The 25987-nt window shown below is 40.1% G+C and overlaps 1 protein-coding gene across 7 annotated transcripts in view; it reads left to right on the forward strand.

Annotated features, from left to right (window-relative positions):
• lrch1 (leucine-rich repeats and calponin homology (CH) domain containing 1) overlaps positions 1-25987 on the forward strand; it is a 177044-nt gene that overhangs the window by 89637 nt on the left and 61420 nt on the right. For all 7 annotated transcript variants that reach the window (XR_006313116.1, XR_006313115.1, XR_006313114.1 and 4 more), the window contains exons 2-6: positions 2066-2210; positions 8747-8873; positions 19414-19519; positions 19616-19752; positions 22937-23067. Coding sequence is in view for 3 of the 7 variants with exons in the window: in XM_043700368.1 (XP_043556303.1) it covers positions 2066-2210; positions 8747-8873; positions 19414-19519; positions 19616-19752; positions 22937-23067 (646 nt within the window). In the remaining 4 variants the exon portion in view is untranslated. The remainder of the gene's footprint in view (positions 1-2065; positions 2211-8746; positions 8874-19413; positions 19520-19615; positions 19753-22936; positions 23068-25987) is intronic.

Raw genomic sequence — 25987 nt, forward strand, 5'->3', positions numbered from 1 at the left:
CTATTCCAATGCATTTTTGACTGGCCTGTCAACCTTTATGCGCAATTAACAGTGACTTATGTGAAACTTAGATGATTATACGCCAATCCCTGTAAAATGGTGATTATCACTTTGGTCTTTGCCGACCTGCATTGGCTCCCAGTCCCCTGTGTCTGCAACTTAAAATTCTCATCCCTCTCACCCAGATGGTCCACAGGCTGATGTTAAAGAAATACTGCACTGTTTTTCCAGGAGAAGCAGCATTGCCTATGGTATTTGTAGGATTCTGAAAATGTTCAGTACTATTGGGATTAAGCTTTTAAATTATTTCATTAGATTGGTTTTTGCTTCAAGCAAAGTTTTTGACTGGAATTAAATGGGAAAATAATAATCTTTTGTAGCATGCAAGTGGAGTTAGTTATTGGAATAACATGAGGGAAGCTGTTAAGAATATAGGTCATGCAAAGTTATTAATGTTGAGTCACAAGCTGAACTTCTTGTGCTTGGTGCAGATGCTGAATGCTGTAAAGGAATCTGATAAAGAACCTCATGTTGCTTGTTCTACCTGGATTTCAACTTCATGCCATGGCACTTAATACCCATATGGCATGACATATAAGCAGCACATTTCGCTCTCATAAATTGAAGGCTGCTCTGCAGATCCTGCAATGGAAACTGAGGATCTTAGTTGGGTGTTGACCCGAATGGAGCTGGGATGAGTGGAAGGATGAAAGTTGGTTCCATTTGTCTTTATCAGATGGCTTCATCAGAGATAGGCAGAGGCCAAGCAAACACACCCTTCTGAGCTCTTAAGCTTTGTGAGGACTAAGAACGTAAATAGCTTTGTTTGTGTTGCCTTGACTCCTTCTTTTCCCAGGCCGGGCTATTTGTTTTCAATTCCTGTATATGTTTGTCCTTGTCTTTGATTAGATTTTTTTCCAGGTAGATTTATTGATGATTCTTGCAATCCATGTACAGTTATTAAAGTTCTGAAGTTTATAATATCACAGCCTGAAGGAAGGAGAGGTGGTACAAATTTGTTGAAATTATTGCTTTTAATGTGAGTTATTGTACTGCAGGTGGAGAGGTTTTACTCTTGGCAAAGATTTGCAAATACAGTAGGGAGGGTTGCAGCATTAGGGCAATACCTGGCATAGATATGCAGGGTTGCTTGGTTGTTATTTTCCTCCTAAGTAATTGTGCTTAGCGAAATACAGAATAACTGGTACTTTGATTCAGAATTTGATTCAAAGTTGAATCTTTGTGGAATAAACCAGTACTAAGGAGAGTTTCTTTGGGCGGGAAAGGGTTAACAAAAGAAAAGATGGTCAAAATAGTAATCAATATTTGGTATTATGTAACCAAAATTTTTATAAATTCTGTACTTTCACTTGATGGTATGACACTCAATATCTCAATGTATATTGGCTACTGTTTTCCTTACAGGGAGTAATGCCTATATTCCAAGTGAGTTGAGTATTTTGGGAAACTGTATAAAATGTATGTTGTTTCTTGCTTTCCTACTCCAGGTTGCTTTCCCTTTATTGCATGACATCTGGCAACCAGATGATGAATGTGGAATCTGTAACAAGTTCTAATCAATTGTTTAAAGGTGTTGACTGCTTCATGAAAAATACATAAAACATTTTGTCAGTTCTGTAACATTCAAATCAAAATGTCCACCTGAAATGTCTTCTGTAATATTTTCCAGTTACTAGACTCCAAGAAATATAACTTCCTCACAGTACACATCAGATCCACTAAAGCTTCTTTGTAAATCTATTATAGTTTGTGGCCAATATACAGTCCTGCGAGCAACCCATTGTGCTATGAATTCATTCTGAAGATCTTAGGGAATGAAAGATTGATTCTGGGGGACAAATCTTGCTAGTTTAGGTTTCTGGAGAAGTATTTGCTAATTGCTCAGAGTTCTTCATAAAATGCTAGAGATAAATCTTAAAACAATTCACACAGAAGTGTGTTTCTGAAACTTCTGCTGTGTGTGTGCTGCTGTTTTCATCATATCCATTATTTTGATGTGTCGCTTAAACTTTAATCTAAAACGTACATTTTGTTTTGTTGGCAGATCTGTCAAAGAACAGACTGAGTGAAATTCCACTGGAGCTATGCCACTTTGTCTCCTTGGAGATGTTAAACCTGTATCACAATTGCATCAAAGTCATTCCAGACTCAATCATCAATCTGCAGACACTGACCAATTTGAATTTGAGGTGAGTACGATGATCAGATTGAAAAGGGTCAGTATGCCTCGTTTGTATTGGAGAAGTGAGATGGAGTAATATCTACGTTATGAGCAATTCATATAGCAGTTGTCATAATTTATGGTGTGATAGCAACCAGCATTTTATTTCTTTTTTGAATCATTTTATTGTTTCATGCATATCCAAGCAATCTGGACTTCTGGTGATAATGCTTTTTTTAATAACTCTTTGATCTTTAATGTTTGGATCATAATTGTTATGGAGATAATGTGGAAAATGAGGTCAGACACCATCCATACTTGCATTCAGTGGCAGAGCAGGCTTGGCGAACTAAATGGCATATGTCTGCTCCCATTTCTTATACTGCCCTGTCTTCTGTTTCTGCATTTCATGTTCTCTAAACTTCTAATCTGCCAAATTTTTATGACAAGATGTCTTTGTTAGATCTGCTAATCTACTAATAGGTAGAACTCATTGCTTCAGAGGTGGTATGTTTTTAACCAATTAGTGCTGTTCACTGGTGCATTGTACATGCCTGATTTCTGCCAATACTTATACATTTGACAGTATATACAAAGTTGTCAGGAACTGTGTGAACCGCTTTTGGCATTTATGTAGCTTTTCTGAGCCGGAGTCCCTCGAAGTCATGTTTTCTCAAACTCATTAAGTTTTATTGAAGACGGGGAACACTCAAGATTAAATGTGCATTACCTATAACTTTGAAATCCTGATTTCAAAAGATGCTGTTGCCTTGATGAATCTCATTCTAGTTGCCTTAGTAACGGAAAGGAACATACCAGATAAGATTATAACAGAAAGCATATTGCCAAATGTAATCATATTATATTTTTTAAAAACCTGAAATTTAAGCAATTATTGTATTTTCTGCAGAGAGGTTTAATATTCTAAAGGCTCCATCTGTTATGATCTTGTCCTTGGTTAACTTCCCTCTTTCAAGGGGAACAGGTGAAAGAAACGGCAGTGACCACTTAATCTCTCTTCCCGATTCACCCTGGAGTGAGTTGAAGTGAATTTGATGCATAAGGTTTTCTGTGAATCAGTTTACTTTTACGATTTTTACTATTTAATTTTACTATTTTGTGAACATTTAGTGAACTTCATATTGATGTTTCCACTGGCTTGGTATTCTTGAAGTTTGAGTTATTTCAAGCTGGCTAAGTGTTGAAGTGGTGGCTAATGATCCAGGCATACTTTCAAACACTAGAATGCTACCAAAACAGCTACAGTGACATTTTGATAACTTAAACTGTCCCAGTGCAACAGGTAATGGAGGAACAAGAAAAGCTCTGACAAATTGACAGGATTTTAATTTTATGTTGTTACTTAAGAATCAAATTTCTTCCCACAGAAAGCTCCCAGATTTTGGAATGCTGTTCCCGTAAATAGAAACTTAAGTAAGACATCCAAGTGTAAACACATGAAGCAGAAGAGGATCCAAACTGAGGGGATTGATTTTGAATTTCTTTCATGATTAGGAGACATACACAACCTACTGCTATAGTTTGTGCTTGCATTTTCAGGGCCAAAGATCACAGCTTGACATTTGGGAATCCACCTAATGATTTGGTTAACTTCTCTCCACCTTTAGAATTATCCTTATCTAATTGAATGCATTTTCATTCTGTCCTTTACACCACATATTACACAATTTTGCTAAATGTATGTTCACAAAATAATAAAATTAAACAAATTACAACTTGAAATTTATGAAGCTGTTTGAGGCAGCAAAATATATTTAGACATGTTTACTGGCATCGCATACCAAATCTATTCAATATCATGATTTACCATTCTCATACCTCGCTTGCAGAGGTCTGTGGGAAGCTAGAGAAGTGATTGCTGGGCCTCTTGCTGAGATATTTGTGTCATCGATAGTCACAGATGAGGTGCTAGAAGACTAGAGGTTGGCAAATGTGTTGCCACTGTTTAAGAAGGGTGGTAAAGACAAGCCAGGGAACTATAGACCGGTGAGCCTGACCTTGGTGGTGGGCAAGTTGTTGGAGGGAATCCTGAGGGACAGGATGTATATGTATTTGGAATGCAAGGACTGATTAAGGATAGTTAACATGGCTTTGTGCGTGGGAAATCATGTCTCACAAACTTGATTGAATTTTTTGAAGAAGTAACAAAGTGGATTGATGAGGGCAGAGCAGTAGATGTGATCTATATGGACCTCAGTAAGGCGTTCGAAAAGGTTCCCCATGGGAGACTGATTAGCAAGGTTAGATCTCATGGAATACAGGGAGAACTAGCCATTTGGATACAGAACTGGCTCAAAGGTAGAAGACAGAGGGTGGTGGTGGAGGGTTGTTTTTCAGACTGGAGGCCTGAAACCTTTGGAGTGCCACAAGGATCGGTGCTGGGTCCTTTACTTTTTGTCATTTACATAAATGATTTGGATGCGATCATAACTTACAGTTAGTAAGTTTGCAGATGACACAAAAATTGGAGGTGTAATGGACAGCGAAGAGGGTTATCTCAGATTATAACAGGATCTGTACCAATGGGTTGAGAAGTGGCAGCTGGAGTTTAATTCAGATAAATGCGAGGTGCTGCATTTCGGGAAAGCAAATCTTAGCAGGACCTATACACTTAAGGTCCTATGGAGTGTTGCTGAACAGAGAGACCTTGGAGTGCAGGTTCATAGCTCCTTGAAAGTGGAGTCGCAGGTAGATAGGTTAGTGAAGAAGGTGTTTGGTATGCTTTTCTTTATTGGTCAGAGTGTTGAGTACAGGAGTTGGGAGGTCATGTTGCGGCTGTACAGGACATTGGTTAGGCCTCTGTTGGAATATTGCATGCAATTCTGGTCTCCTTCCTATCGGAAAGATGTTGTGAAACCTGAAAGGGTTCAGAAAAGATTTACAAGGATTTTGCCAGGGTTGGAGAATTTGAGCTATAGGGAGAGGCTGAACAGGCTGGGGCTGTTTTCCCTGGAGCATCAGAGGCTGAGGGGTGACCTTATATAGGTTTACAAAATTATCAGGGGCATGGATAGGATAAGTAGTCAAAGTCTTTTCTCTGGGATAGGGGAGTCCAGAACTAGAGGGCATAGGTTTAGGGTGAGAGGGGAAAGATATAAAAGAGACCTAAGGGGCAACGTTTTCACGCAGAGGGTGGTACGTGTGTGGAATGAGGTGCCAGAAGATGTGGTGGAGGCTGGTACAATTGATACATTTAAGAGGCATTTGGATGGGTATATGAATAGGAAAGGTTTGGAGGGATATGGGCCGGGTGCTGGCAGGTGGGACTAGATTGGGTTGAGATATCTGGTCGGCATGGACGGGTTGGACCGAAGGGTCTCTTTCCATAGAGTCTCTATGACTCTATGACACTAGGTATTGACAACCAGGAACTTGTGATTCATTGCCCATGTCACCGCAAAGAATTCTTTAGCTGTGCTGTCATAATCTAGCAGATCAATATGGTTGAGCCAGTATACATATTGTTGGCTCAGCAATGAATAGATGGGATAAGCATGCGCCAGGACCTTTGATTGGTGACCTTAGCCTGCAACTCTTGGGCAATGTCAGATTGACGATGGGAACAATGAAAGAAAATAACAGTACTGTTTAGGTCCCAACTTTTTCTTATATTTCACATTACGGAGGTTGACAGGATTCTTCTTTACACACAAACAGAAGAGTTTGGAGCAGAAATAGACCATTCAGCCCCTTGAGCCTGAGCTACCATTCAGTAAGTTAATGGCAGACCTATTTGGGTTTCATGTTCTATATTCCCATACACCTCCCCAGTAGCCGTTGATTCCCTTATCTAACGAGAATCTGTACTTGTACCATAACAAATATTCAATGACCCTGCTTCCACCACTTTCTGAAACATGGAGTCCCAACCTTGCACAACTCAGAGAAGACATTTCTCCTCATCTTGGTCTTAGAAGGACAAGCCCTAATTTTTAATCCGTGTCCCTGAATTCCTGACTTACCCACAAAAGACAGCATTGTTTCCCCGTCCATTGTCAGAATCTTATACTCAAATCAAGTTATTCCTAGGAGCCTTCACTATTCATTTGTTATATTTTTAAACAGTCTTCCACTCTCATTTCTTCCTCCTTACTCTTTCAACCATTTTTATATTGTGTCTGTTCACCTAACCTGCCATTTGTTTTTGTGCAGTTCTTCTTTCAGTTTGATGTTTTGTTTCACTTGCTTAGTTAACCAGGGATGGTGGGTCCTCTCTTGATAATTTTTTCTTAATAGCAGGAATATACTATAAGTATTCTGAAATATTACTGCCTCTCTATTGATCCACTTCTTTTCACTTCAGCTAGCTCTGCGTTCATGCTCACATGATTGCCTATCTAAGTTTGAACTATTAGCCTTAGACCCATTCTTCCCTTTTTCAAACTAAATGTAAAATTCAATCACAATGTGATTGCTGCTACCTCTGGCAGCCTTTAACCTAAGATCATTAATTAATCCTGTCACATTATACAATACCAAGTCTGATATAAGCTCCTAATAGATTGGTTGCAGAAAGTCCTGCTCTAAGAAACTATCTCAAAAACATCTCCGAACTCCTCACCAGGTTACCATTGCCACTCTGATTTTTTTTTTTTAGTTTGAACATATATTAAAATCATCCATGATTATTGTTATCTCTTTATCTTAAGCACTCCATATTTATTTTGGTATACTTTGTCTTTCATTGTGGTTACTTTTAATGGCTTGTAAACCACGCTTACTATTCCTCATCTCCATTCAAATAATTTCTACATCTGCAGAACCAAGATTATCTCCAACTATGCCACCTTGCTTCCATGCACCTATATCTCGCTTCTTTCTTTTGAATGTCATATATGTCAATGTTCAGGATCCAAATCTTATCATTATGTGGCCTTATCTCCATAATAGATATCAGATCGTATTTACTTCAATGTGCATTATCAATTAGTTTACTTTTAGATTAGATTAGATTAGATTACATTACAGTGTGGAAACAGGCCATTCGGCCCAACAAGTCCACACCGACCCGCCGAAGCGCAACACTACGGGCAATTTAGCATGGCCAATTCACCTAACCTGCACATCTTTGGACTGTGGGAGGAAACCGGAGCACCCGGAGGAAACCCACGCAGACACGGGGAGAACGTGCAAACTCCACACAGTCAGTCGCCTGAGGCAGGAATTGAACCTGGGTCTCAGGCGCTGAGAGGCAGCAGTGCTAACCACTGTGCCACCAGTAAATGCTTTGCACACTCAGGTACAGACCCATTAATTTGCCTTTTTTAAATCTGTATAACATCTTGTGTTGACTGTTGGTGTATTCTTAGACTTATGCTTTCTGTTCCTTCTTGTCATTCTCTGAGCTTCATTTTATCATATTACTATTTAGTTTGGTGGCCTTGACTCTACCCCTTCATTTGTTACACCTACCCAACCTTACCTCTAAAGAAAAATGGAAAGAACTGTAGATGATATAAATCAGAAACAGAAACTGAAGTTCTGAGGGAGGGCCACCGGACCTGAAACGTTAACTTTGATTACTCTTCACAGATGCTGCCAGACCTACTGAGCTTTTCCAGCAATTTCAGTTTTTATTTCAACCTTAACTGGTATCCCTTACCTGCATTGTTTAGTTTAAAGCCTTCTCTGCTTCACTCGTTTTGTGGTGCCAAATAGTACTGCAGGTTTTTATGACTGATTAGTGGCAGGGAATAAGGGACATAATACAATCAAGTATTACTGCCTTAAGACAGAAGAGATACATTGTGAATGATGGTAAATGAAGGGTTCAATAACATTTGAATGGTGGCACAACATGCGAGTGTCTACAATAGATGAAACCACCCATATAAAAAAAATCACAGCAGGAAGGTTCATGAAAGGTACAGTTTATTATGTAATTCAGCTAATTAATAAAAGAAGCCCACTTGAATCACATTCCAAATTTATCTGTCTGTTTTCCTATGTTTGTGGTTAGTTACACGAGATGGATGTTGTATCTGCCTCCTCCCTGTGCACTCTGGTTACCCTCTGTTGCAAATTAGTTGTGGGTTAAGACTGCATGAGGGTTATTTAAGCTTTTATAGTAAAGTGAGGGACGAATAAATTTGTTATGGCTTCCAATTGCAGTAGCTTTTTTTCACTCAAGATTTGGAAAAACGCCATGCAGCATGAAATGGATACACCACATAAAAGTGTGAACAATTTCAAAGTAGAGTAATTCTATATGTTGCAACATGTTTATATCTGTAGCTATATTTTGAGACACTGTCCAAATAGATATGGTAAAATAGTTCTTAAATAAATCCAAGAAATTGTCTAGACATTTAACACGTATCTGTGGGTTTATTTTTGGAGCCAATCTTTTCGTTTATTTTTGCCCCTTCTCAGAAAGAGACTGTTGCATTCAAAATATACTTAATGAACTTCAGTAGGTGATCAAATTTTTAATGTGATATAAGTCATGTTTTGCAGAAAACAATTAGTGCAATTGAAGTGAAGGTTACTTTAAGATGTCATTGTATAACAGCCTAAGTTTGTGGCTTTTTTCTTTTGTTCCAGTCGAAATCAACTCTCGACATTACCATTGTGCCTCTGTGCTCTTCCTCTTAAAGTCTTGATAGCCAGTAACAATAAATTAGTGTCGCTTCCAGAAGACATTGGACAGTTGAAATGTTTAATGGAACTGGTATGTATTAAGTACTTCATAAGTCTGATTGTTATGGCCGTTAGTTCACTTTGGGCTTGTCAACATTCAACTCTCTCAACACTTTATTGATGTATGTTTTAATAATGTTGACCAATGGGCAGCAATTGTCACACTTGAACTTTCTTGAAAGATCTACGATCCCGTTCTGAAGTTACACATTGAAAAGTACAACTGCAGAGTTACTCAATCTAAAATATTTCCAATATTCCAGAGGCTTTGTGCCGCATGGTTGTTTTAAAATGCCTGAGTGCTGATAAGTATATTTTCTTTAAAGCTTCATGTTAAGTTTCCAGATTTCACTAAATTATATTAATAGAGGATCCAAAGCAAAAGACTAGAACTCATCTGTGTGCCTTTATCATGGTTTAAAAAAAAGGAAGGTGTAACAGATCAGGAACCAATATAGAGGTGACCCCTAAGATTTGTACTTAAAAGCAGTAAGATCATAGTGAAAAAGAAAGAATGAGGAAGGTGAGGGATTGCATAGTTTTGATTTCCTAGGAAAGATATGTTGATATAGAAAACTACCTTCTTGATTTCAACACAAGGCGTCATAAAAATTTTGAGAGGAAACCTTAGAAGGATGCTGACCTTTGTAAGATCAAGAAAATTAAGTCAAAACACATGGTAGTGGAGAGAGAAGAGGTTGGACGTGAGAAATGATTTCTTTTTTGTCTGGATTACAGAGATATGTTAGAGAACATGATCCCCAATCCTAATCCATACACAAACATGGACTTCACAGGAAATTTAGAGTTGTTGGGGGATAGAATTTATCTGACGTGAAAGAGGAAAGTGAACTACTTGAGGTCAGCCTTAGGAATGAAGAACAGAAAGTAAAGGGAAACAAGCTTGCATTCATAGTCACAGTTCTACAATCTTAAAATATCCCAGATGTCATTGCAGTTAATTGCATACATTTAAATAAAAGCAAAGTACTGCAGATACTGGAAATCTGAAACAAACACAGAGTGCTGAAGAAACCCAGAGGGTCTGACAGCATCTGAGGATAGAGGGAAAAAGTGTTTTTCCGGTGTGACCCATCTTCAGAATACAAGTTCTTTGGAACACAATAACACTGTGGCTACAAGAGTAGGTCAGAGACTCCCCAAATTTTCACCATGTACAAGGCACAAGATGGAGTGTGATGGAATACTCCCCATCAGCTTGGATGGGCAGCTCCAAAACACTGAAGAAGCTCAACATCCAGGGCAAAGCAACCCAGTTGATTGGCACCCCACCCACAAGCATCCACTCCCTCCACCACATGTGTTTTATCAACAGAATGCACTGCAGAAATTCATCAAGGCTCCTCTTACAGCACCTTCCAACCCACGACCACTTCAGTCTAGAAGGAACAAGGCCAGCAGTTCCATGGGAACACCACCCCCTGCAAGATCCTCTTCAAGCCACTCACTATCCTGACTTGGAAATATCTTGCCCCTCCTTTAGTATTGTTGGGTTAAAATCTTTGGGGTTCCCTCCCTGGGCCTAACTAAGAATTCTGTGTATTCCAAGATGGAGGATGGGAAACATTTGTGGCTGTAAGAGCTGCTCTTTTTTGAGGAGTTTAAGGTGTTGGAGGTGATCTCCTCAAATTCCAGGAGCAGCAATTATTGTTTTATATGCTATTGCGTGGTTTTGGAACTTTGGAGAAAAAAAGTCAAAACAATGGCACTTCTAAAATGGTGAAAGGCAAACAAAAGGCAAGCCCATGTCAATCGGTAAAGGAGAGAGAGAAGGAAACCTACACTGCTAACTAACATAGAAGTGAATCTGCACAGCTACTGCCTTTGCTGTTTGAGTTCATGTATCACTGGACACCAGAGAGTGTCTAGGAAAAATAAACAAACAGCGAAATTCACAGCTGACCTTGGAGGAACCTGTCTGGGATGGCTCACAGCACAGAAACAGATAAGTGCATAGGTTTTTAATGCATAACCTCACTAAGTCTACATTTGTGAGTAGTTAGTGAGTAGAGTGTTTTATTGAAATCTGGAAATCTATCTCTTGATTAAATTTTAAAAGTATAAACCATAAGTACTAAGTTAGCCTGGATCGATTTATTAGAGCAAAATACTGTGCTATTTTCTGGGTCAGTAGTTTGTGAAGGAGCAAAGATGGCTTTTAGTGGATTGATATGCTCTTCTAATCGGATGTGGGAGTTTCAGGGCTGTTTCGGTGCTAATGATGAGTGTGTCTGCAGGAAGTATATGTGGTTGCAAATGCTATCAGATTACGTGGATCGGTTGGAGCAACAGTCAGAGGCAATGAGGAATTTTCAAGAGCTGGGGGGGGTGTGATGGATGGCAGTTATAGGAAGAATGAAAAGCCACATATACAGTCATATAGATGGATTAACTCCAGGAAAGGTAGGATGGGTAGGCAAGTAGTGCAGAAGTCATCTCTGGCTATCCCCATTTCAAACGAGTTTGCTGTTTTGGAAAATGTAGGGGGTGATGGACTCTCAGAGGAATGTAGCACGAACAGCCACGTTTTCTGGTTTCGAGACTGGCTCTTAAGAAATGAGGGGTACGTCGGGTTCCAAGCGATCAGTTGTGATAGGAGACTTTTGAGTCAGAGGCACAGATAGATGTTTCTGTGGCCAGAAGCGAAAAATCAGAATGCGGTGTTGCCTCCCTGGTGCCAGGATCAAGGATGTCTCAGAGAGGGTGCAGAATGTTCTCAAGGGGGAGAGGGGCCAGCAGGAGGTCATTATACACATTGGAACCAACGACCCAGGAGGGAAAAGGATGAGATTCTGAAGCGTGAATATAGAAAGTTAGACAGGAATTTAAAAAGGAGGTCCTCAAGGGTAGTAATATCTGGATTACTCCAGGTGCTACGAGCTAGTGAATGTAGAAGGACGGATTGCACCTGAATTGGAAGGGGACAAATATACTGGCAGGGAGATTTGCCAGAGTTGCTCGGGAGGAGTTAAACTGGTAAGGTTGGGGGTGGTGGGATCCAGGGAAATAGTGAGGAAAGAGATCAATCAGAGACTGATACAGTTGTGAAAGGGAGCAAGTCAAACAGTTAGGGCAGGAAGAAACAAAGCAGAGAACAAGGTAGGACTGATAAATTAAACTGCATTTACTTAAATGCAAGGGGCCTAACAAGGAAGGTAGATGAACTCAGGGCATGGTTTGGAACATGGGACTGGAATATCATAGCAATGACAGAAACATGGCTCAGGGATGGACAGGACTGGCAGCTTAATGTTCCAGGATATAAATGCTATTGGAAGGACAGAAAGGGGGGGGGGGGGGAGGTGCAAGAGTGGAGGGGGAGTGGTATTTTTGGTGAAGGATAGCTGTATTTAGGGAGGATATTCCTGAGAATACATCCAAGGAGTTATTTGGGTGTAACTGAGAAACAAGAAAGGGATAATCACCTTATTGGGATTGTATTATAGACCCCCTAATAGTCAATAGGAAATTGAGAAACAAATTTCTAAGGAGATCTCAGTTATCTGTAAGAATAATAGGGTGGTTATGGTAGGGGATTTTAATTTCCAAACAGACTGGGACTGCCATGGTGTTCAGGGTTTAGATGGAGAGGAATTTAAGTGTGTACAAGAAAAGTTTCTGATTCAGTATGTGCATTTTCCTACAAAGAAAGTGCAAAACTTGACCTACTCTTGGGAAATAAGGCAGGGCAGGTGACTGAGGTGTCAATGGGGGACTACTTTAGGGCCAGTGACCATAATTCTATTAGTTTTAAAATAGTGATGAGAAAGGATAGACCAGATCTAAAAGTTGAAATTCTAAATTGGAGGAACGCTAAATTTGACAGTATTCAGCAAGAACTTTCAAAGGATGACTGGGGACAGATGTAGGTCAAGGAATGGCTGGAAAATGGGAATCCTTCAAAAAAGAGATAATGAGAGGCCAGAGACAGTATATCCCTGTGAGGATGAAAGGAAAGGCTGATAGGTGTAGGGAATGGTGGATGACGAGAGAAATTGAGGTTTTGGTTAAGAAAAAGAAGGAAGCATATGTCAGGTACAGACAGGATAGATCGAGTGAATCCTTAGAGTATAAAGGCAGTAGGAGTATACTTAAGAGGGAAGTCAGGAGGGCAAAAAGGGGACATGAGATTACTTGGACTTGTAGGATTAAGGTGAATCAAAAAGTTTTTATACATACATTAAGGACAAAAGGGTAACTTGAGAGAGAATTAGAGCCCGTTAAAGATCAGCAAGGCAGCCTATGTGTGGAGCTGCAGGAGATGGGGGAGATATAAATGAGTATTTTGCATCAGTGTTTACTATGAAGAAGGACATGGAAGATGTAGAATGTGAGGAAATAGATGGTGACCTCTTGAAAAATGTCCATATCACAGAGGAAGTGGTGCTGGATGTCTTGAAATGCATAAAAGTGGATAAGTCCCCAGGACCTGATCAGGTGTACCCGAGAGCTCTGTGGGAAGCTAGGAAAGTGATTGCTGGGCGTCTTGCTGAGATATTTGTATCATCAATAGTCACAGGTGAGGTGCTGGAAGACTGGAGATTGGCTAACATGGTGCCACTGTTTAAGAAGGGTGATAAGGAAAAACCAGGGAACTATAGACTGGTGACCCTGACCTCGGTGGTGGGCAAGTTGTTGGAGGGAATCCCGAGGGACAGGATGTACATGTATTTGGAAAGGCAAGGAGTGATTCGGAATAGTCAACATGGCTTCGTACGTGGGAAATCATGTTTCACGAACTTGATTGAGTTTTTTGAGGAAGTAACAAAGAGGATTGATGAAGGCAGAGCGGTAGATGTGATCTATTTGGACTTCAGCAAAGCGTTCGACAAGGTTCCCCATGGGAGACTGGTTAGTAAAGTTGGAATACAAGGAGAACTAGCCATTTGGATACAGAACTGGCTTGAAGGTCGATGAGAGAGGGTGGTGGTGAAGGTTGTTTCTCAGACTGGCGATCGGTGATCAGTGGAGTACCACAAGGATTGGTGCTGGGTCCACTACTTTTCATAATTTATAAAAATGATTTGCATATGAATATCGGAGGTATAATTATTAAGTTTGCAGATGACACCAAAATTGGAGGTGTAGTGGAGAATGAAGAAGGTTACATTTGTACAGTGGGATCTTAATCAGATTGGCAATGGGCTGAGAAGTGGCAGATTGAGTTAAATTTAAATAAATGCAAGGTGCTGTATTTTGGAAAAGCAAATCTTAGCAGGACTTATACACTTAATGGTAAGGTCCTAGGGAGTGTTGCTGAACAAAGAGACTTGGAGTGGAGGTTCATAGCTCCTTGAAAGTGGAGTCACAGGTAGATAGGATAGTGAAGAAGGCGTTGGGTAAATTTTCCTTTATTGGTCAGAGTATTGAGTACAGGAGTTGGGAGGTCATGTTGCGGCTGTACAGGACATTGGTTAGGCCACTTTTGGAATATCGTGTGCAATTCTGGTCTCCTTCCTATCGGAAAGATGTTGTGAAAGCTGAAAGGGTTCAGAAAAGATTTACAAGGATGTTGCCAGGGTTGGAGGATTTGAGCTACAGGGAGAGGCTGAACAGGCTGGGGCTGTTTTCCCTGGAGCGTCGGAGGCTGAGAGGTAACCTCATAGAGGATTATAATATCATGAGGGGCATGGGTAGGATAAATGGACAAAGTGTTTTCCCTGGGTTGGGGGAGTCCAGAACTAGAGGGCATAGGTTTAGGTTGATAGGGGAAAGGATTAAAGAGACTTAAGGGGCAATGTTTTTACACAGAGGGCGGTACGTGTGTGGAATGAGCTGCCAGAGGAAGTGGTGGAGGCTGTACAATTACACCATTTAAAAGGTATCTGGCTGCGTATATGAATAGGAAAGGTTTGGAGCATTATGAGCCACGTGCTGGCAAGTGGGACTGGATTAGGTTAGAATATCTGGGCAAGTTGAACCGAAGGGTCTGTTTCCATGCTGTACATCTCCATGACTCTACAGCACATGGACTGCAGTATTTCAAGAAGACAGCTCAACACAGCCATCTTGAGGACGAGTAGGGATAGGCAGTAAATGCTGGCCAGCCAGCAACGCCCATGTCCTGGACATGAATAAATTGAACGAAAATTGGGAATCTGTGTGTGGCAAGATCCCATAGACATCAATCAAATAAATGCCAGATAATTTTTTTTTATTTGGGGTTGAAGGATAAATGCTGCCTGTTCACTTGCCAAATCTCTTGCTTCTACTTTAAAAAATAAGTGCTATGGGATCTTTCATTTCCATGACAGTGCAGACAAGACCTCAGTTCAATGTTCTTTCTAAAAAGCAGCACTCCCGATACTGCGGCATGTACTTAGTGACAGCAAAATTTTCAATCTTAATGCTGGGCTGAAATCCTTCGGGTGAGATCGAGGTGAAAGTGCAACTGACTGAAGTGAGGCTGATACTTAAATTTAATGGGAAAATATAGTGCAACCAGAACTGAAGATATACATTAATGACTTGGAGGAGGAAGTGAATGTACGATAGCTAAATTTGCAGGCAACCCAAAAATAGTCGGAAAGGCAAGTTGTAAGAGGGATGCAAACAGTTTACAGAGAGTATTAATAGGTTAAGTAAGCAGGCAAAAAAAAAGGCAAATTGAGTATAGTGTGGGGAAAGGTGAAGGGATGGGCAGAATATTATTGAAATTAGAGAAAAGCAGCAGAAAGCTACAATCAAAGTGATTTGGTGTATTTCTGCGTGAAACGTAGAATGCTAGTACACAGGAGCAGCAGGTAGTCAGGAAAGCTAATGGAATGTTCACCCTTATTTCAAGCCAGTTAGAGTATAAGAGCAGGGAAGTTTTCCTGCAACTGCACAAGGTGCTAGGAAGGCCAAATTTGTATTACTGATGGCAATTTTGGTTCCCTTATTAGAAAATGAGGCTGTTCAAAAAGCTAGGTTGACAGAGGGATTGTCTTATGGGCAAAGGTTAAACAGGTTGGCAGCCTACTCATTTAGTTTAAAGAAGATCTCCTTGAAATATACAGAATTCTTAAGGGACTTGACAGGGTAAATGCTGAGGGGATATTACTCTCGAGAAAATTTAGGATCAGAGGGCGTAGTCTCAGAATAAAGTGGTATCAATTTAAAATTGAAATGAGGAATTTCCTCTCTGAGTTGAGAGCCTTTGGAATTCCTTGCCATGGACAGCTGTGGGGACAGACTCCTTTTTTATATTTAAGACTCAGATAGATAGGCAAATTAAGGATAATGGGGAAAGGTTAGGAAGATGGACGTGCAAAATGTTAGATCAGCTGTGATCCTGTTGAATGATGAAGCAAGCTTGAGGGGCCGAATAACCTATTTCCTGTTTCCTGTGGGCTTATGGTAAATGAGTAATTGTGGGAAGATAGTGTGCCAAAATCGTACCCTCCATTAATTCCGTTTTTTGCTTGCTATCTATGCTGCAAAATGATTGCTGTTATGGGTTGGATTTTTACACTCAAGAAATTTACACCCATGTCATTTCGATTCCATTCCTTAAATTAATTACAGCGATCTTAATGTTAAACCTATATTAAGCAGTACTACAGAACAGGATGTCATAAGAAGCATCGTTCAAGGAAAGAGTATGAGTTTCAGTGGGACAGTATACTTATAACCATGAGAGATACCTGTGCACTTATTTCTTCCTGTGCTAAAGCATTGACCTTTGTGTGATGCTGGGAGGCTGTGCAGAACTGTGGGAGATGAAGGTTAGGAAAGAAGGGGGTGAGAATGCAAAGTTTCTCAGCACTATATCCATGATTTCTGATTTTGATCAAGAAAGGAAATAGCTAGATTTAGTTCTGAGAAGTAAAATGCAGCAAGTAGGTAATGTATGGGTAGGAAAATGTTGGGGATGCAATCACAGGTAGCTCTGATATGAAATTGGTAAAGGTAAGGCATCAGTCAGTTGAAGATACTTGGCTGATAAAAAGTAAAATAAGTAATCTAGATAAACTGAAAATAATTGGTAGATGTGACAAGGGAGAAACAAAAGGACTTTAAATTATGACCAAATACACTTCTACATTGCTAAAGGTTGTGAGGGACTGCAAAAGGCTTTAAACTCAGTATTTCAAACAATCTCTACTCGAGGAAAGGGATAAACTGGACATGGGAATCAGATCTGAACACTTGCAAAACTCATGCATATCATTAGCTGCATAGAACTTGTGTCCTGTTGTGTAAACTCTGCTTTTATATCAAGGCCCAGAGATAAAACATATGGGTTTTGCTAAGAAAAAAAAAGTGCGATGCTATAAATATTTGGAGGCACTTGAAAGAGTGAGAGTTTTGTATGTAAAAAGAGATTCTGAAGGAACCTGATGTGAAAAATTAGAGGTTTTGAGAAGGTAAATAGGGGAAATTATTTCCAAAGGCAGAAATTTAGAAATTTAAAGGCATACACTTTAAATTTTCTTCAAAGGATTTAAGGGAAATGTGACTTTTCTTCAGTAAAAAGCCATGAAGATGGGATCATCAAAGGCTGGTGGAAGCAGAATTACTTGTAAAAAGGAAGTGAATAAATGAATATTTGAAAAAAAAATTAAAGGGGTGTGGAAAGGTTGAGGTATTGCGATTATTTAAATAGTTCTTTAAAAGCTGCCCAAAACATGAAGTGCTGTTTGACCTCCTTTTGTTCTGCAAAATGGCACGTCAAACTTAATTTCACTACTTTACCTGTTTGATTATTCTGAACCCTTCTGAGTAGATGAATGTTCCCTAAAATTGGTTTTACACACTTCCTTCACCAACAACCAATCTCTTTCACATTTAAAAGTGAAGGTTCTCCAGTATCTACTTGTAATACATTCTTTTTTTAATCTCCCTGGGATTGTTTCTGTTGTTATTCTCTTTCCAAAAGCCAGGATGCCCTTTTTTGAAATGAGGGAGCTAGAAATGTACTGTTTTCCAACTGAGAACTGACTAATGTTTTCCAAAGTTGCAGTACAACCTGTATATATTCATAGTTCACTCTTCTGGCTCTGTGTCCAGACATCTGTTTTGTCTTTTAATCCTCTCTATCTCCATTGCTTAAGCGCTCTCCTCAGTGTCATGCTTCCTCTCTTTCATTCTCTGTAGCTCTTTGTGGCTTTTTTGAGAACAGAGACAGGAGAACAAGGCGAGGGAATGCATGATGAACAGTAACACTGGGAAGCACTGAGGATCAGAACCTTGATGTGCATGTCCACTGGTCTCTTAAGGTAGCGATACAGATATATAAAGTGGTTAAGTGTGTATGTGGGATACTAGCCTTATTTATAATGTTTAAATGCATGGAGGACATGCTGGAACAGTTTAAAACATTGGTTAGACCATAGCTGGAATATCGTGTGCAGTCGTTGAATCCACATTGTACAAGGAATGTGATTGCACATGAGAGGTTCAGAGGAGATTTACCAGGATGTTGCTGAGCTGGAGTGTTGGGGTTATGAAGAGAAATTGCATAGACTGTTTGTTTTCCTGGAGTGAATGAGCCTGTGGGAGGGTTCATGATTGGGTTGTATAAAATTATGAGATGCATAAATAGGGTAGATCAGAAGGAAGTTTTCCCCTTGGTGGATGCGTCAATTACCAGGGCGTATAGATTTACAGTAAGGGGCAGGAGGTTTAGGGGAGATGTGAGGCAACATTTTCTTTCAAGTAGAAGGTGATGGGAATCTGGAACTCACTGCCTGGAAGGTTGACAGAGACAGAAACCTTCATATTGTTTAAGAAGTGTTTACATGTGCTGTTAAAAATGCCAAGGCACACAAGACTATGGGCCAAGTGCTAGAAAGTGGCATTAGAAATAGTGGGAAGGTGGGGTTGCATACTTGTTTTTGACCAGTGTAGGTTTGATGGGCTGAAGGGCCTTTTTCTGTGCTGAAGGCCTCTATGACTATGATTCATGTCTCTGCTTTCAAAGGTGGTTGCTCAGTGACACTCTGGAAACTGTCGTGCAGTGCTGAGGGGCTGCTGCGATGTTGTGTGGGGCATGGTTATTCAAATGAGATACCTCATCTGCTGTCTCCATTCCATGGCATCAAGGGTCTTGAAGATTTGGTGACACTATTTCAAAGAACAGAACAAGTTCCAGGCCAATATTAATTCCATACCCAGCATCATTAGCCAAGATAATTTTGTTATTACATTGCTGTTTGTGGGTTTTTGGCACTTGCAAATTAGGTGGCCAATTTCTTCTATTATAATAGTGACTATACTTTAAAACATTTGTGTATAAAGTACTTTGGAAGGACCTGAGCTCACAAACCTTGAAATATGTTCTTAAAATACACATTATACCTATGTTTATTCTTTTGCATATTCTTATACAATCTTTCCCTCTTCTGTTTTTCATCATGCATTCTCAGCACTCTTCATCTCTCTCGTATTCTCTTTGGTCTCTCTTAGATTCACGTCACTAATAAAGAGATAAGCACTGTGTACCCTATAAATTAATTTCATTGTAATTTCTGTACACTTCAGTAGCGTGTACTCTTAACGGGAACCAGATTATAATTTCATAAAGAATTCTCATGATTACTTTCTTTTTGCTCCCTTTTAATGTTCAGGATGTGAGCTGCAATGAAATTACAAGTTTGCCACAGCAGATTGGACAACTTCAGTCACTCAGAGAGTTGAACATAAGGCGAAATTACCTGCAGATTTTGCCAGAGGGTGAAGCTGTCTTTGAATTTCTCAGTATCTTACTTATTCCAGAATAGACAGTGAAATAATTAAATAAAAACGAAAATTATTTGTTTTTTTTGGCAGAGCTAGCAGACCTCCCACTTGTGAAGTTAAACTTCTCCTGCAATAAGATTGTGTCAATACCAATCTGTTACAGGAATATGAAGCACTTGCAGATATTAGAAATGGATAATAATCCACTGCAGTCTCCACCAGCACAGGTTAGTTGTTTTTTTAACTTCCAGTGTACTGAAAAAGTTCTAAATTTGCTTTAAAATGATTTTAAATGCAGATAGTATTAACATGTTGCTGACGCCATTCAACACTTGAATGGAACAGATGATTGGAACTGACAAGTCATTTCATCTGAAAAAAATTGCTTTCAACTCCTTTAGTTCTAATGGACTAGCAGTTGTATGCCAGTCCCATGAGCCTTCGTGACACTCACTTCAGTTCCACAGTAATGTGTGTATGTGCAGTCATTAATGCATATGAGGAGCTTAGAATGTGTGACCTGCATATATTAAACCTGTTGAAGTAAGGGTCACAAACTCTGTGTATTGGATTTTGCAGTTTGTATTCTATCAGATATTCAGGGTTGTTCCACAACACGAACCAACATGCAAAGATGACCGTGGCCTTAAGTTGCTGATATTGAATAAACGGCACTTGGAAAGCAATCTTGATGACTTGCATCCTAGCTGACTGAATTATTCCTTGCTTTGATGAATGTTGAGCTCAATTTTAAGAATGTTTTATTTGTCTGGATGTTGTTGTGTAATAAATAGGCAGCTGACAGTATAGCTTGCATTATCATAGAATCTCTGTAGTGTGGAAACAGGCTATTTGGCCCAACAAGTCCACACCAACCCTCCGAAGAGTATCCCATCCAGAGCTACTCCCGTATCCTATTATTCTCCATTTGTCCCTAACTGATGTACCCAACCTACACATCCCTGAACACTATGGGCAAGTTAGCATGGCCTATTCACCTAACCTGTCCACCTTTGGACTGTGGGAGGAAACTGGAGCACCCAGAGGAAACCCACGCAGACGCAGGGCCCCTGGCGTTGTGAGGCAGCAGAGTTAACCACTGAGCCACTGTGACGTTATCATTTTCAGCGACTGTTCAACTTAGCCCTAGGGTCTATCAGAGCATCAAGATTATTTTAAAGAAATGCAATAATTTTGGATGAACTTCAACAGTTTTCATGATTCAACTCTTCAAAGGAAGAGAATTCCAACTGAGGGGGAAATTTGGAAATTGTATTCTCATTCAAACTTATGCAAGACTGCAGAACAAACTGGCTGTAACTTCATAAAGAAATAAAATACTTCTTACAACTTAAATCATGTAACTATTCATTCCAGGACTTTAATGATCATTTGGGGTCATGATAGAAACTGGAAGAATAATTAAGCTGCCTAAGGCATCAGGTTTGTTCTGCTTAGTGTGAGAAGCACATAACTAGTCTCTGCCTGGTACCACAGTTTAGAAGTCAACTTGTCGTAAACGAGCTCAAATTCAGAAGGAGTCTTCCTGAATCCTGCATCAAGTCTGAATGTCATATTGGATTTGGTGAACACTTACCGTTCAGTTATATGGATTTCCTTATTCCCAGTTAATCCACATGTTGATGAAAAAGTTAGTTTTTGGAGAAGTGTGAGAGAAACAGCACTGTCTCCCACTGAAACTTACAAGTATGGTAATTTTATGACAGCATCATTAAATCTAAATTCCCCTTCACTCTCAAACCATCACGACTTGGACATATATCACCATTGTTAGATTAGATTAGATTAGATTAGCACTGCTGCCTCACAGCGCCAGAGACCCGGGTTCAATTCCCGCCTTAGGCGACTGACTGTGTGGAGTTTGCACATTCTCCCAGTGTCTGCGTGGGTTTCCTCCCACAGTCCAAAGATGTGCAGGTCAGGTGAATTGGCCATGCTAAATTCCCTGTAGTGTTAGGTAAGGGGTAAATGTAGGGGTCTGGGTGGGTTGCGCTTCGACGGGTCGGTGTGGACTTGTTGGGCCGAAGGGCCTGTTTCCACACTGTAAGTCATCTAATCTAATCTAATCTACATTACAGTGTGGAAACAGGGGAATTGAACCCGGGTCTCTGGCGCTGTGAGGCAACAGTGCTAACCACTGTGCCACCGTGCCGCCCACACTTCAACTTCAAATGAGCAATTATTTTAACAAGAATTCCGAGGACAAATATATCAATGATATTATGTCCAGTAATTCAGAACATAGGATCAATTCACCGGCATGTATTGGTTCCTGCAAGTTGCACGTGGGTCTTATTTATCCCAGAGCAAAGGTACCGACCAAAGCAGGTTTGATCATGCCTTAAACATGGTGTATGACTAAAATAGATTGTTTTGTGACCTTTGGTAACTAATTGCTGATGTCCAATTTGGAGAGTTGTTTGGAAGATCAAATGTGGCTGGGTGCATTCCACAACTTATGTTTAATAGCACAATGTCCGCCCTACTTTGCAGGGTTTCTGTTTCGTACTTATGAAAATCCCATCAGCACTCAGCAAAAGTCCAAGACTATAGGAAAACATCCTGTTTGAAAGTGTGTCTTAACTTTTCTCCTTTGATCTGCAACATTTGCCAAAAATTAGGTGCTTTCTTTTAGAGTTGTTCATGTTTCATCTACTGCAGATTTTCCTTTGTGGGAATTTCATAGGAATCATTAATGGGATTACTCTAACTCTGGGCATTGTTGCTTGGACACTGTATGAAGTTTCCTCGATGAACTTGTACACCAGTCCTATACTTGCTGAATTTATGGTCATCTATTTTGCTGGAATGCCTTTAAATTGTTTTTCTGGAATAATTATTAATCACCAGTATGAAGTCAACTTAATAAACAAATTGCAGACAAAGAGTCAAGCCTTGGCAGTTGCAAAACTCTGTGGTGTTACTTTGTTATTTATGGTTCAGCATTTCTGTTGTATTCAGAAAGGGAGTGCTCTGTTTGGTTTTGAAGCTCCTGTCTTTTACTTTTATTGGTTTTGATCTAGAATAGTTGAATGGCCTGTCTTACACTATATGAACAATGCAGAAGATAGTATGCAAGGCTGACAGGGAAGTAAAATATGACAATTGCTGTTCTCATATTGATGGATAGGGTGGCATTAAGTGAGGCAGCGCAGTGCGCTTGTTAAATTCACATTCACTGTGTGCAGCACTGCGTCATTCAGTGAACTAGCAGCTCATTCTGAACTCTAGGTCTCTGAATAAATTGACTTTGCTCAACTATTGCATTTTATAGAGTATTGTGCATAATGTCACACTTTCAAATGTGAAGCTCATGTTGCAGTTAGGAATGTCGGATGTGATTAGCTTTTGGAGATACAGCCTACAGATCTCCCCCTTTTTTATGATTAGATCTGCATGAAAGGCAAAGTGCACATATTCAAATACCTGAATATAGAGGCGTGCAGAATTGACAAGAATGCAGAATCCCTTTATCAGCAACCCATAGAGAAGGTCCGTATGCCGCAGCCAGTTGGAGGGAGGTAAGTTCCAAAAGCATTCTTTGTTGTTTTGCGATCTACGCATTGATATGAAATCGATAATGAATCACTAGAGATTTTTACGCCTGCCAACACAGTCAATTTTATCATAAGAAACAAATTTTATCATAAGAAACAAGAGTGTTTAGTTATATTAAACCTCTCTCAATTTGCTGAGAGAGTGCAAATGTCCTACAGTTTCCTTGGGAAACACATTTCTCCCTGTGCAAAAATGAATAATTGCTTTCAGGTCAGAGGCAACTTCTGGAGTCACCATTATAAATTGAAAATTCAGAGAACACATATAAGCTGTTACCAGCAGTTAAATCCTTGATTTGTTTAGGTGACTGAATTCAGTCTGTGCACCTTTTCATCGAGTTAGAATTGAAATGAACATATGGTGTAAAAGTGCTTGCCTTTTTCCTTTTGGTCGTTGCTTGGCCTGGATCAGGTGTTGACCTCTTGCTGGCCAGTGATTGTGGACTGGGTTTTTTCAGCCATACCTGTCAACTTAACGAGTTGGGAGGGTGAGAGTTGTTTAAAATCCAGGGGGTAACCCTTTCATCTGTCTCCAACTCCTGTGAAAGGCTGTGAGGCCTGCGGTGGAGTTGCTGGCCAGCCTGTGGGCCCTTGGGCCTATTGAAGCCCTCAGGTATGCAAATGATGGCCAGTTTAAGCCCCCATCCTGCCTCTGCCAGTATTTTATTCACAACAAATGGAGGCCCACCAAACAATTGGCGCAGCAGTTTAACCTGTGTGGGCAGGTATCAGGCAAGGGAGGGAAGCCTCCTTTGTGAGTCCCGTTTCTTCATTAGAGGCATCGCTCTTCAGTCAAGATCATGTTTCCCCCTTTACCACACTTCCACACTCACCTGACCTCTCCCCTCACCTGTCAACTTAACCCTGGGCAGAAGGGGTTCTTAGTGGACCAGTGTAGTGTCTCTATCTCTGAGCGGAGATCCAGATTCAAGTCCCAACTGCTCCAGATGTGTGTCATAACATGTATGAACAGGTTGGTTAGAAATATCTGATCTTGGAAGAATCCCCCACACTCGCCTTGGTGTCTTGTTCTTGGAACACTTTCCCTTTGGCAACTACTGTAGTTCTAGCAGTGTCCGAGTCTCCCACCAGACACTGGGACTAGAGGCAGGCAGCTTTGTGAGACAAGCCTTCCTGTCCCTGAGGAGTGGAAATCCCACCTTTGGCCTGTTATAACAACATGATAGGCATTCCACTGTGGCCAGGCTCCCACTGGGGATGTGGGTGGGTGGACAGAGATCATTATACCAGTTGAAATCTAGCGTTCCGTTACTGAGAACCGCTCCAACTGATATATTTTACCTATTGTGTTCATTATCCACAACTTCCTTGTTGAAACAGCACTAATCACTTCTCAGGAAGTAAGTAGCTTGCTATTGTTAAACAGACAGTGCACACTTACTGTATAAACAATCATAGCATTACAATTACTGAATAATTAATATTTTCATGTACCCAATGTTCATATGAAATATGCATAACTTGACAACACAATACGTTCACATTAAGTAAAAGCATATGTAATAGAATCATCTTTGTATAGTTCAATTTATAATTTTTTTAGTGAAGTTCATTTAATTTGCCTTCATGCTACCATGCAAAATGAGAAAATATCAAAGATAATTTTCTTTCAAAATATTCATTTAAGCAAGTGGATGTGCTATTTATATAGTTGGGTGGCTTGTTTAGATGAATTCTTAGAGGGCAATAAGAGTATAAAGGGATTCAAAACAACTTCTCCCAGACTGGTTAGGGGAGCAGGCTTTCTTCCTCAGATGATATGACTAAATCAATTGGGATTTTATAATAAACTAATTTTATAGCCAAACTGTAACCAATTTCAACAATGTAATTTTTCTGTGAATTGTGGGATTTGAACTCTTAATACCTCAAGCTACTGGCCCAGTGCCAGAACCACAAGGCTACTTGCTCCCCCTTCAACAGTTGGGTAAATCAGGATTCCTTGTACATCAAGTAAATTATGTACCTACATTGTGGAACTTTGGTGCCTCCTAGTGGAAATTTTCTCTTTTCTAATTTTCTCATACTGAGCAAAGGTAAAGTTACCATAGTCCTACATGACCATCGAACCATTCTGTCATTGGAGAGAGACAGCTGGTGATGGGTTTAACCTAAGGGTCACCATGCCACACCTTCATGGTAACCTCAGATACTTAAGTGGTCTACTGCATCAAGGCACATCAAGGAAGCAGGTCTGGAACAGCTCCCACTGTTACTCAACTATGTGAGGTGAGAGCACCTCATTACGTTTATAATTAAATGTTTGGATGCCTCAGTTCCAGACCGTCTTCTAGAGATGAGATCCTGTCCTCTGTGAAGACTCCAAGAAGAAGGAGTTAATTTTCACTGGGACTAGGCAGCTGACGCATGAAGCTATAACCCAGATCTCTCTTGCACTAGTTTTGCAGACCTGCTCAATCACAGTGCAAACAGTGTGAAGGGGGGAATGTTACTGCTGCAGCTGGTGGTCTTCTCAGGGTAGATTTGAGTCAGACTGTTCCAGTACACAGGTCACCCCTAGGTCTCTTAACCAACAACGATCTGGTATGTGGGGTCCAAAGTGGAATTGTCTGCTCGCCAGTGTCATCATTGTTCACCTTGACCCAGATTATATGCAATTAAAGAAAAGTAATTGGCTGAAAGAGGTATTAATGTTCGGTTAATTGCTAGGAAATCAAAAAGAAAATGAGCCGTTCTTCTTTAAATGTCAAATGCTTAATCAGCTATTCCCAGAGTTACAAGTGTTATACATTAGTGAAATTAATGTTCAATTCTTACTGAATCTGTGCCATTAGCGGATCATTTGGATAAATCATTGCGTTCGGTGGGAATTGCTAACTCCACACACACTTTATACTAATGA

This window comes from Chiloscyllium plagiosum, chromosome 12, assembly GCF_004010195.1.
Source record: "Chiloscyllium plagiosum isolate BGI_BamShark_2017 chromosome 12, ASM401019v2, whole genome shotgun sequence".
Lineage (NCBI taxonomy): Eukaryota > Metazoa > Chordata > Chondrichthyes > Orectolobiformes > Hemiscylliidae > Chiloscyllium > Chiloscyllium plagiosum.